Source organism: Bison bison, unplaced genomic scaffold (genome assembly GCF_000754665.1).
Source record: "Bison bison bison isolate TAMUID 2011002044 unplaced genomic scaffold, Bison_UMD1.0 scf7180017864456, whole genome shotgun sequence".
Classification (NCBI taxonomy): Eukaryota; Metazoa; Chordata; class Mammalia; order Artiodactyla; family Bovidae; genus Bison; species Bison bison.
Window position 1 is genome coordinate 15,057,012 of NW_011495018.1, and position 13,489 is coordinate 15,070,500.

Here is a 13,489-nt window from a genome sequence, read left to right on the forward strand (position 1 = left end):
CTGCTGCCTTCTCTAGAGATGGGTTTTCTGTCTTCCTTTCACTGATAAGCCTCCTGAAGCGGTGGTGACGGCGGCTGTCTCCACTTCCTTGCCTGCCAATCACTCCTCAGTCTTCCGAGATCTGCCTTCTGCTCTCTTGATCTCCCTCAGATTGCTGTCTCTCCTCAGTTCAGTTCAGTTCAGTCACTCAGTCAGTCGTGTCTGACTCTTTTCGACCCCATGGACTGCAGCACGCCAGGCTTCCCTGTCCATCACCAACTCTCAGAGCTTGCTCAAACTCATGTCCATCGAGTCAGTGATGCCATCCAACCATCTCATCCTCTGTCATCCCCTTCTCCTCCCGCCTTCAATCTTTCCCAGCATCAGGGTCTTTTCCAGAGAGTCCGCACTACACATCAGATGGCCACAGTATTGGAGCTTTTGCTTCAGCATCAGTCCTTCCAATGAATATTCAGGACTGATTTCCTTTAGGATTGACTGGTTTGATCTCCTTGCAATCCAAGGGACTCTCAAGAGTCTTCTCCAACACCACAGTTCAAAAGTATCAATTCTGTGGCTGTCTCTCCTAGCCTCTGGCAACAGCTGCCTTCTTGCCAAACCCAAAAGCTCTACTCGGGGCTCCCTTTCCTCATTGACTTCTTGGCAGCAATTGGCAATGACCACTTCCCTGTTTCCAAATCTATCTTCTCTCATTGAATCATATATCCCATGGGTCTCGGAGCTGCTTGGGTTTTGAGCAGCATCGTCACCATCATTTCCCCAGGATCAGCAAGATACTTTGCACATAGTAGGTTATCAGTGAATATTGGCTAAGTGAACCAAGCCCTCCTTCCCCATCCTACTTAACCACCTGTTCCTTTTCTTCTGCAGAATGTCTCTCACTGTGGCTTTGCCTTTTTTCCCTTGTCTATGTCAAGACATCTGCACATCTTTTGCCTAATGCAACCAATGATGTGCCAGACCCACACGCTGGTCCCTCTACAACTCTACCGCCAATGCTTTGTAGAAGCCATTCCTTGGATGGCTCTTCATCCATTTACGGGGAAGAGCGGGTCTGAATTTATCTGTTCCTCCAGGCCAACAACTTCTCCACTTTTCAGGAACTTTGCATTGCTAATTATCATCTATTTATCCATCCAGCAATCTGACCAGCTCTGTCTGTAAATGTTCTTGGCTCTTCCTTACCCACTCACCTCATTCCTGCTTCCCTGATACAAGCCTCAGAAGCTCCTTAGACCCAGTGCCCTGCCCAGACCTCCAACTGGTCTCTCTGTCTCCTATCTTTTTCCCTGCCACGACACCCTTCATACAGTCACCAGATTAATATTTTAAAAGTTTTTTTCCCCAACCACAAGTAGATGTTAGGGTACGCACTTTGAAATGGTTCATTTTATGCTATTAATATGTGAATTTAATCTCAATTTTTAAAAACTCAATTACTGAAGCTGTTGTACCATTTTACTAGTACCATTTTACTCCTTCATTAATTACTGAGTTAAATAAAATTTTCAACAAGTGTTTATTTTTTAAAAATTCAGTGACTATGCCCTCAAGAATCTGCCTGCAATGTGGGAGACTTGGGTTCGATCCCTGGGTGGGGAAGATCCCCTGGAGAAGGGCGTGGCACCCACTCCAGTATTCTTGCCTGGAGAATTCCATGGACAGAGGAGCCTGGTGGGCTAGGCTCTACTAACACTTTCACTTTACTGCACCCTCATGTAACCTGCTTAAATACCATAAATGATCCCCTCATGCCCTTATGAAAAATCCATATTCTTCAGCATGGTGTTGGGTATCCTAGGATGTCCATTAGAACTTTCTGCAGTGATGGAAATGGATGTTCTATAATTGCACTGTCCAATAGAGTAGCCACTTGCAACGTGACTAGTGCAAACATGGAACTTAATTTTTAATGTATTTTATTTAAATTAATTTAGACTTGAAAATAAATAGCCACACGTGGCTACAGACAAGCACAATGGACAGCACATTCCTAGACCATCTTGGACACTGGTCTTTCCACCCTACCATTTCTTCTGCATGTCCCCAGCATGAGCTTTTTTTAACCAGCTAGGCTGGTCTCTTCTGAATGGGTTATGTCACTGAGGATTTTCTTCCTTTGCTCTGATTGCCTTTCCTATGCTCCTGTACTTATCAAAGCTAACCCATCAATCCAGCTCCATTCTCTGTCGTTGCACTTTCTCCTAGAAGTTTTATTATTGGTCCGGTCAGCAATGCTCTCCTCCTTGCTAAGTTCCCAGAAGACAACCTGGAGTGCTCACTCTGGTGCTCAGTGAAACTCTGCCCTTGAAGAAGTGGTGTCCTCTGGGTTCATCTAGACTCCCTCTTTCCTTCTAGATTGTGAACTCCCGATTAAAACACTTTGTCCCACTGCCTTTTCCCCGCCTTCAGCGCTTCCAATGCCTGACTCATAATCCACAATCAGAGTACGGTTTAGGGGACAGCTGCGCCGTGAGCAGATGACCACAGTGAGACCATATGCTCACACTTCCATTCACACCGACCACGACGACGTGCAAATGAGTGTGAAATGCTAAGATGAGAAGACTCCTGAGCTTCTATATCTAGGAGGAAAAATGGTGAGTACTGTCCCATATGGTCTTCATGGTTCTGTCTAACAGGAGACTTCCTTTTCAGTTTAACCCCCAAATGTTGCTTAACATATCCCACCAATCATGGCCTTGCACCGCATGTAAAGAAAACTGCGACCCAAGGGGACTGAGATTTGTGCATTAAGCCAAGAAAGTGAGAAGCTGGACTTAGGCTACTGAGAAAAGCAGGAAGCAGCGTTTGGGTGGGTGTTGGGAAGAAAACACTGTCTCGTGTGCAATGGAATTGATAGGTCTGTGCTTAAATGTGAGCAAGTCCAAAGGCACAGACTGAAAGACAGATCTTAGTGTGAGGAAGAAAAATCTGAGTGCTAAGTAGGGAAACATAAGGAGAGGGTGACACAGAAAGAGAAAATCTGATAATTTGGACAATGCCTGAAAAGCCATATCAGTGTTTGACCATGAAGTCTCTTTTCTTTTTACCCACTTTTACTGAAAGATTTACTAGTTCTTTAGTTAAAAAAAAAAAGAGAACTGAAGCAGAACCTCACTAAATAATAACTACTACTGCCCCTCCTAGAATGGAGGAAGAGGAGAAACATTAAGAAGTAAACAGCCTAGTTGACGGTGATAAGATGTATGCAGTTTTCCCTCACACTGGGTTTTCAGTTGTTCTCAACTAATTTGTTGGCTGTCTTTATAAAGTCCCTGACTGAAAGAACATTTCGACATGCCCTTACAGATAAGTATCTTAACTGAGCAGACCCTGCCTGACTTTGCAGTCAAAATTATAGTGCCCAGAGCAGATAAAAGCATGGAAGCAGTCAATTCCCGTGCAGAACTGTGTCTTAACAAAGCTTATTTCTCTCGGGGTCAGTGTAACTCTAAGGCTTAGAAGAGAGTAGCCCTGGAGGATAATGAGTTGGTCTTGTGTCTGAGATGTGAGTAAACAGCTGAGCTGTAGCCACTTTGCATGACTATTCTGAGGATTAGAGAAAATACGTGTAACTGCTCAGAGCATAATAAAAGCTTAATAAATGGTGGAGATGACAATGGCAAGGAAGTTTCCCAGGACTCGGCAATGGAGTGGAAAGGGTCTTTTTGGCCTACGGCTCTAGAGAAGTGGGCCCTGTCTTTGAGGGGTTTGCCAAGCCAGCCTCACGGACACTGGGCCACGGTCTTGGGGGCAGAGGTCAAGCCATGGAGAAGAAATGCAGGGGAGACGGAGCCTCCTCCCACCCAGGGACTCGGAGCAGGTGATGTTGCAGATGGAGACATGAGGCCAGATCAGGCTTGCAATGCAGTCACAGACCACACAAACAATGGAAAAGCTAATTCTAAGAAATATAGATATTGTGAAAAATATCATGACCCCTCAGGGTGGGCCCTTGTTTTAGAGACATAAACACAAGTACTCTGATCATCCCAGAATGATCATTCCCAACACCCCTTTCCACGTCCAAAAAGGTGGAATACATTTCCTTTTGTTGGGCTATCGATTTTGGAGGAGGACAGTGTCGCGGAGGGACTTCTTGATTGGAACTTAAGTGACCAAAAATGTGGTATAAAATATTCGAGTTTGAAAGGAAGAATGTCAAGTCTCAGCTTAATGTATGAGGTTGGGCATTTGTAGATGCAAACAATCAACAGGGAACAACAGAGCCACCTGGAAACTAGCCTCCTCTTTCCCTTGGACCATTCGAGTCCTGAAAGCCCGTGACCTGCGACCTGACATACATGGTACCTGCTGATGCTGCTTGTAACAGAAATCCACGCTGGGTCCTTTTCACCGTTCTGAAAAAGACGGAAGAGCTACCATCGGGTTACCAGCCTCTGGGCCAAGGACTCCATTAAATCCTGTCAGTTACCCTATGAAGTAGTTGCTGCCGGTGTCCTCATCTTCGGAAATGATCTCAGGGAGGATAAACCATTTGCTCAAAGCCCACAGCTGCTAAATGGTAAAGCCAGGATGACTGGCATGGAAGCCCCTCCTTGTCCTGCCATACTGTGCTGTGTTTTGAGTGTCTCTGAGAAATGTTGCCGTATGCCCCAGGTCCTCTGCATCACCCCAAATGGAATGGCTGCCCCCTGACCCTGACATGTCCCTGAGCTGCTGGGACGTTGACTCAGGGAAGGTGGTTTGGGAGAGGGAAGGGAAATGTCCTGCCTCAGTTTCTCTGCCTCTGGAGATGTGGATGCTTCCAGCCCAGCTTACAGGTTCCTCTGTCCTTGATATTATGGCATCTGCTCTGTCCTGTCTCCTCTGGGAACCTTTCTTGGAAATTCCAGTCCCCATCCCCCATTCATTTCTTCCTAGTAATTCAGTACAGGGTCATAGTGCCCACCTCCTGGGCTGACTTGGCACACTTCTCCTTAAACCATCACGTGGCTTTTCCCAAACAGCTGGCAGGCATGAGAGAGTGAGCACAGCTTGTTAGCCTCAACCTGAGCTGCCCGTTATGGTACCACCAGCCACACATGGCTATTGAACTTGAGATGTGGCCAGGCTGGAACGGAGATGTACTATGTCAGGTACACAGGATTTCCCAGCCTTAGCACTGAAAACAATTCTTTTAATAATTTGTTTATATTTATTCCATGTTGAAATAACGTTGTGAATATCTTGAATTAAATAAAACATACTAAAATAATTACACCTATTTCTCTTTTACTTTTTTCATGTAGCTATTAAAAAACGTATTATTTCATATGTAGCTCATGTTATTTTTCAGCTGGACAGCTCTGACTTAGGCCACCTCTTCTCTTGGGAGTTCAAGGGCACAGACTGCCAGATGACAGGTCCCTAGAACCAGGAAGATGTCCAAAAATGCCCTCCAAGGACAGCCTCCAGGTACACTTGACTTAGTATTTCCCAGTCAGCACACAGGAGCAGAGGGGAGCCAGGGGCAGGGCAGCGTTGAGTTAAAATCCAGAAAAATCCCCAGGAGAGTCTCATGAACTTTGCCTCTAAAGGAATTTTAAATAATGAACAGGGGAAATAAAAACTCAATTTGCAAAAATAAAAAAGAGAGAGAGGGGGAAAGACAAATTAAACTAAATTGAAAAAAATAACTTCGCAGGGCCGTCAAACACCAGAAGAGAATTTGTGAAAACGTATTATTTTAGTTTCAGGGGTTTACCAGATAGATTGATTTGGTGATCAGGGGCTCCGAAAGCTATTTTCTCAGCTTCAGCAGAAGTTAACCACCTCAGAATGCCTCAGTATTTAGCTCTGCAGCTGACAGCAAACATGTCGGGGAAAAAGCAAGATAAATGAATGAACACACTGGATCAGAGCCCCTAGCAATCTGTACCGCTTCATCCCCCATGGCCCTGATTAACACCAAGGCCAGTTTAGAAATCTCACATTGTTTTTCTGGGAGCAGGACGGCAGCCAAAGTTCAGTGACGTGGAACCTGCTGTCAGCAGCCCCACAAACCAACAGGAAAGTTTTAATTGGGTTTTTAGCCAGGCAGACAAAAGGGGAAACGGAGAGCTTCTTTTGCCTTTTGGTTTTTTTTTCTTCTCCTGTAAGCTACTTCCAACCCCTAGGTCCCAACCCCCCAAACACACACGCTCACAACATTCCCTTCTTTTGCTCTGGGCAGAAAGCATAGCAAAATAGTGTATTTATGTTCCTCACCGTGAGACCCAGCAAATGACACACTTATAAACATTTGTTCTTGCAGAGAAAAGGAGAAACCTAATTTCTTTTGTGACACTTGTACAACCCCACTGTGTTTGGATATTTTTTGAGATGAGAAATAAAAGCTCTGTCTTTAAAGGCTGCTTTGTTCTCGCCTTTTCTTAAAATAAAGGTGTTCTTGAAAAACACATCTAGAAAACACTCAGATTCCAGGTACCGCTCTGGTTCTCCCACCCCTCCCCCTGCCCAGCCTCTCTGGGTAAATTCTAATTTCCCGTCAGATCCCAAACCACAGATATATAATATTGCTCTTCTAGCCGTCAGGGAGAAGGAACTGCCTTTTATTAAAGGCTGATCAAGCAGAGTGACAGGCTGAAAGTTCTGGATGAGATTCACAAGTCGGAGTGTGTCTCGGGTTTTGTTGTTCTATCCGCCCAGGACAGTTGTCATTCTGACCTTTGTCTGACCTTAAGATTATATCCGATCAAAATTGTCTCCGCTTATTCCTTCATCAGTCAACAGACTCACGTAGAGTGAGGACTGTATGCTACGCTCCTAAAAGACACTGAACAAGCCAGCCAAGTTCCTGAGGTCTGCCAGGGTATGAAGAGCATGCAGGCTGGTTCTCTGTGGTTGAACTTGAACTCCAAGGACTTCTAGCTTAGCACGAGGCAAAGAATGATGAGATTTTAATCATATGTGATGCTGGTGTGCAAAACATATAAATGCTCCCTCTTCCATTAGCCCATGGATGGGCTTTAAGCTCTTGTTGAGAATCAAAATACACTTAGGGAGTAATAAATTTGAGAGACAGGAAAATGAAATGGTCATGTATACTGTGTTTAGAACCAGACAGACCTGGGGTCAAATCCCAGCTCCTTCAATTACTGCCCATGTGACCCTGAGTTATTTATTAACCTTTCTGAGCCCTACTGTCCTTCCTGTAAAATGAAAATAATAGCCCCTCTGACTGTGGCTCTGAGGCAGTGATGTCCAGCAGAAATATACTGAGAGCCACAGACATAAGCCATTGACACAATTCAAACTTTTCTAGTAGCTACTTAAAAATAAATAAAAAGAAAACAGGTGGAATTAATTTTAACTAAAGAGTCGGACAGACTGAGCAACTGAACTGAACTGATATTTTATTTAGCCTAGTAGATCTGAAATAGTAGGTTTTCAACATACAATCAATATGAAATAACGATGCCTTACTCTGGTTTTTTTTTTTTTTTTGGCTGCTCTGAGTCTTAGTTGCATCGTGGGGGATCCAGTTCCTTAAGTAGGGATTGAACCCAGGTCCCCTGTATGGGGATCTCAGAGTCTTAAGCACTGGACTACCAGGGAAGTCCCAATATAAAATATTATTGATGTCATTAATGAGATGTTTTATAATCTTCTTGTCACACTACGTCTATTAAATTCAGTGTGCATTTTATACTTACAGCTCATTCAGCTCAGGCTGGTTATGGTTACTTTTCAAGAGCTTAATAGTCATACACGCAGGACAGTGGGGCTCTGGGAGTTAAATGAGATAAGTCAACCCAAGTCCAGACTTGTAGAGAGAAGTCAATAAATGCCGGTCCCTATGACTGGGCTTCCCAGGTGGCTCAGTGATAAAGAATCTGCCTGCCAATGGAGGAGATATAAGAGACATGGGTTCAATCCCTGGGTCAGGAAGATCTCCTAGAGTAGGAAATAGCAGCCCACTCCAGTATTCTTACCTGCTGGAGGGCTATAGTCTATGGGGTCACAAAGGGTTGGACAGACTGAGCACACGGGCAAATGAATGTTATTAACATAACTACTCAGGGAAAAGTGATCAGGGCAGTCAGAACTGTCTTCCTTTGTGATTCTGGCTGCACTGGGACAAGATGAAGACCACCCACCCTCATGTCAACTCACAGGACTTACAAGACTCCCCTAATGACTATCAAGAAAGCTGAGCACCCAAGAACTGATACTTTTGAACTGTGGTGTTGGAGAAGACTCTTCAGAGCCCCTTGGACTGCAAGAAGATCCAACCAGTCCATCCTAAAGGAGATCAGTCCTGGGTGTTCATTGGAAGGACTGATGCTGAAGCTGAAACTACAATACTTTGGCCACCCGATGAGAAGAGGTGACTCATTTGAAACAACCCTGATGCTGGGAACGATTGAGGGCAGGAGGAGAAGGGGACGACAGAGGATCAAATGGTTGGATGGCATCACCGATTCAATGGACATGAGTTTGGGTAAACTTTGGGAGTTGGTGATGGGAGGCCTGGCGTGCTGCGGTTCATGGGGTCGCAAAGAGTCGGACACGACTGAGCTACTGAACTGAATGCGCTTAGCCCCCAGCTGGGTCTTAGAGGGCAAAGCATATCTGGGCCAGGAAAATTTGCCATCCGTGCCTGAAAGAAACTTTCAGACTAATGGATGATAGAGTTAAAGAACCATGGAAATTTTATTAAAGAAAAAAAAAATAAAGCTGGAGAAGGGAAGGGGCTTTTTTAAGAGAGGAAAGAGAGCTTAAGGCCAATGATCTTTACACATAAAACAATCAACCTCTAATTAAGTACCTGGTTAAAAGCAGAGGGATGCGACTTCCCAGGTGGTCCAGGGGTTAAGACTCCACACTCCCAATGAAGGGGCACTGGGTTCAATCCCAGGTTGGGGAATTAGATCCCACTTGCCACAGCTAAAGATCCTGCATGCTACAACTAAGACTCAGTACTTTCAAATAAATAAATTTTGGGAAAAAAATAAAAAAGCAGAGGACCGTAGCCAGTAGAGGGCGGGTTCCGCCAAGGCTGCAGGATTCCAGGCGTCTTTAGCTCAGAGGCTTATGGGGAGAGGCTGGGAAAGGCTACTAGAGTTGGGGCCCCCGGCCATCCTCTCTTTTCACCACGACTCACCCATGGTAGGTTGTGTCCTTGACAGTGTCGATGAAGGACCATTGACTTCAGCAGCTACCCCAGATAAAAGAAAATATATTTACCTCAACAGGGTAAGCCCTCTCGACAAATGTGACAGCCCATTTATTAACCCTGAAACTCACGACACTAACGGGAGTTCTGGCTTTAGCATGGTCTGTGGGTGAAATGTTTGGGGTCAGCGAGACCCTCCAATCCCACTGCATGGTCTGCTACCCTGAGCAGCCCTGGTAGGGCATCAAGCAGGGCATTCATCCGGCTCCATATCTGGCAGCTTAAGCTTCACTTCCCTTCTTTTAGGGGCTGGGTGGTTTCTTAAATTTATTCAAGTTCTGAATAGTGCTTCACCAGCAATCAACTTCAAAGACCAGGAGAAAGTGAAGGAGCCAAATGCTCAAATGAAGCAAAGCAACCAAGTTAAACTCATTAAACAATGTGCAAGTTTGCCACGGGGTATCAAAGGACCCCCTGCCCACCCAGCAGTCCTGACAACCAGTCAGGTGACCTCTTATCTGAGGGTGGGGGAATTGTTAAAGGTTGACTCTCTAGTCCTGTTGTTAGCTACGTGTTCCAGGAAACAAGCTCACTCAGAAGGACAATGCAGATAGTGGAGTGCAGTTTATTACACCGGTGGGCCCAAGGCAGAGTCTTCTCTTAGCCAAGGACCCTGATCAGTTTTTGTGAAAACGTTATATACCCTAAGCCTACGTGCCTAAACCCACCTCCCCAGATTCCCTGAAACTAGTCTGAACAATGGAAAAAGAAAGATACAATCAAAGTTAACCAGTGGTTCATATGCCTTAAGCCTAGGTAGTTAACAGTGGACAATTATCAATAGCTTGTGGTAATACCCCAATAAGCATAATAGAATGTATGATTCTATTCGGTTACACAGATAATTAGGGTATTCTTTTAGGCGATGGAGAACCCTGGGGCTCTTCCTTCCAGGGGCCTGGTTTTCCAGTTGGCATGTCGTTTCCATAGATACTGGGCCTATAGCTCAAAGTCCACAGTCCGGCCCAAGATTGAGTCCTGCTTTCAAGATAGAGCCTGCTCTGTTTCCTCCTTCAGTCCATTCCCAGAGGCTCAGGGGAACCTGGATGCTTGGAGAGGGCTCTTCCAAAGGCCATTAGAGCCACTTACAGCTTCAGAGCAGATGTCCAGCCTGCCCTTCTCAGCCATCCTTGCCCCTTTCCCCTCCCTGGTGGCTCAGTGGTAAAGAATCTGCCTGCCAAGCAGGAGACGTGGGTTCTATCCCTGGGTTGGGGAGATCCCCTGGAGAAGGAAATGGCAACCCACTCCAGTATTCTTACCTGGGAAATCCCATGGACAGGGGAGCCTGGTGGGCTATAGTCCATAGGTTTGAAAAGAGTTGGACACGACTTATTGACTAAACTCCCTCTCCATCTGGATTAAAGAGAAAAGACTAAGTCAGGAACAGGGTACTCAGAGAAGCAAGGTTTCCCTTTGACCAGGTCAACAGCCTAAGAGAAGCTGGCTTAGAAAAGCTTGATGAGCCCTGAGCAGAAGTCCTGTCTGGTCACTCTCCTGTCTCCTCTCTGAGGGTTCAAGAAAAAGTTTCTTGACTTCATTCTGGATGATAACACATGGCTCCAGAGAAATCCCTGCTGGGAGTCCAATCACTTTTCTAGGCGATTTTGTGCTCTGAGCAAGAGTGGGCCCCAAGCGACTGGAGGGGCCCCCACCCTGGCCTGAGGTGGGAGACTTGAGTTGCCTGGAGGGCCTCCCCATGTCCTGGGGGGCTGCAGCTGTTAAATGACGTTGTATAACACCAACAGATTTCTTAAAATACTTCTTCTGTTTTGCCACCCAAGCTTCTTTCTAATAGCATAATTCCCTTCTTAAACATAAGGATCCTGTTGAACCCCAGCCTATGATGGAATTGGGCCTTGTGTTTGTTGCTCAGAAGCTCCCCTCAGGGGCTGGCCCTCTCTCCCCTTTAAGCCACAGGGGCTCAACTCTTGGGAGTGGTGTGTAATCCTCAGATGCCACGACGCACTCCCTCGTCTTCTCCAGGAGCAGCCCTGGCCTGCTCTACAGTGTTCCAGAGCTGCCATTGCAAGTACCGCAAAGTGAGTGGCTTACATAATAGAAACGTATTCTTTCACACTCTGGAGGCTGGAAGTCTGAGGTCGAGGTGCTGCAAGGCCATGGTCCTTCTGCAGGCTCTTCGAGAATGCTCTGTTCCGGCCCTCTTTCCTAGTTTCCAGTAGCCCTCTGGCTTGTGGTGACATGACAATCTTCATAAGCATTCTTCCTGTGTGGGTGCTTGTCTCTGTGACCATCATTTTTCTTTTTGATAAGGACATCAGTACGGGTGTGAAACTTGGTCCATAAAGAAGGCTGAGGGCCAAAGAGTTGATACTTTTGAACTGCTGTGCTGGAGAAGACTCTTGGGAGTCCCTAGGACAGCAAGAGATTAAATCAATCCTAAAGGAACTCAATCCTGACTATTCATTGAAAGGACTGATACTGAAGCTGAAGCTCCTTTGGCCACCTGATGTGAAGAGCCGACTCATTGGAAAAAGACCATGATGCTGGGAAAGATTGAAGGCAAAAGAGGAAGGGGGCGGCAGAGGATGAGATGGTTAGATAGCATCATGGACTCAATGGACATGAATTTGAGGCAACTCAGGGAGATAATGAAGGATAGGGAAGCCTGATGTGCTGCAGTCCATGGGGTCACAAAGAGTCAAACATGACTTAGTCACTGGACAACAACAGCAATAACCTCATCTGAACTTGATTACCTCTGCCAAGACCCTATTTCCAAATTTAGGTCACATTCTGAATTACTGTAAGTTAGGAATCCAACGTGTGGCTTCCCTGGTGGCTCAGCTGGTAAAGAATCCATCTGCAAAGCAGGAGACCCTGTTTCAATTTCTGGGTCAAGATGATCCCCTGGAGAAAGGATAGGCTACCCACTCCAGTATTCTTGGGCTTCCCTGTTGGCTCAGATGGTTCTAAAGAATCCATCTGCAATGCAGACCTGGGCTTGATTCCTGGGTTGGGAAGATCCCCTGGAGCGGGGCATGGCAATCCACTCCAGTACTCTTGCCTGGAGAATCCCCAAGGGCAGAGGAGCCTGGCAGGCTACATGGGGTTGCAAAGAGTCAGACACGACTGAGCAACTAAGCACTGTTTAGAAGGACAAGAATCCAACATATCTTTCTGGCTGACATAATTCAATCCCTCGTCTTTGCTTCTGTCCCTTAATATTAGCTAACATCCTTCCCCATTTCCATAGCAGCTTTCAGCTTCTTAAAGCAATGCCTTGCATCTCAAATATCTCTATTTCAGAGAAAAAGTTTTGTCTTTACATTTCCATAAAGACCCCAGTTGGATGTTTTTCTGAAAACAAAGAAACCTTTTGCCCCAAAGGAATTTTGACATTCCCACTTCTTACAAGATGATCAGTTTTGGTTTGTTAAAAGGCAGGTTGGATTTTCTTAGTTGCTTTTTTTAGCTCTGCTCAGTAAGATTTCAAAAAATCTTAGGGTCTACTTTTCTGCTTAGGTACTCTGCAACATTAATATAAATTTATTTCATAAGTCCAAATGATTAAACATTTGTGAATACAATGACGACAGTCAATGAGAATAATGAAGCTATTTTGAGGAACATAAAAATTTGAAATCTGTGTTTATGGAAGAAAATGGTAATCTTATATCAGTCTCAGCATGTAATTTATTTCTGTATGAGATTTAAGTTGCATAAAATGGAGAAAATCTTGATTCACGTCAGTAAAACTGACACCCTTTACAGCTTAATAGCATGTGTGGCAATCTCAGAATAGTCTTCAATTAAACATCGATGCCCAGAGTTGTATTCAGAGAATTGATCAGGTAGTGTAAGTTAATCGACTGGAGGTCAATAACGTGTTAAAATTTAGTGTACAGACGTTCCAATGGGCGGGACTTCCGCCGGAAACGGGGTAGTCTGGGCCCTCTGAGAGGTGTCCGGCCGGCTTTTTTACCTGCAGGCCCAGCCCGGGTGCTCTCTGGGCGTGGAAGCTGTCTGGACCCGGGTTGAAGATGGCTTGCGCCGCGGCGCGGTCCCCGGCCGACCAGGACAGGTTCATTTGTATTTATCCTGCTTATTTAAATAACAAGAAGACCATCGCGGAGGGACGGCGAATCCCCATAAGTAAGGCTGTTGAAAATCCTACAGCTACAGAGATTCAAGATGTATGTGCAGCAGTTGGACTTAATGTATTTCTTGAGAAAAATAAAATGTACTCTAGAGAATGGAATCGTGATCTTCAGTACAGGGGCAGAGTCCGGGTCCAGCTCAAACAGGAAGATGGCAGCCTCTGTCTTGTACAGTTCCCATCACGTA

General features: G+C 45.5%; 1 protein-coding gene across 1 annotated transcript in view; it reads left to right on the plus strand.

Moving 5' to 3' along the window:
- Positions 1–13,068: 13,068 nt before the first annotated feature.
- LOC105002773 overlaps positions 13,069–13,489 on the plus strand; it is a 33,846-nt gene continuing 33,425 nt past the window's right edge. The window contains exon 1 of the mRNA XM_010859588.1: positions 13,069–13,486. Within this exon, the coding sequence (XP_010857890.1) occupies positions 13,186–13,486 (301 nt within the window). The 5' untranslated portion in view covers positions 13,069–13,185. The remainder of the gene's footprint in view (positions 13,487–13,489) is intronic.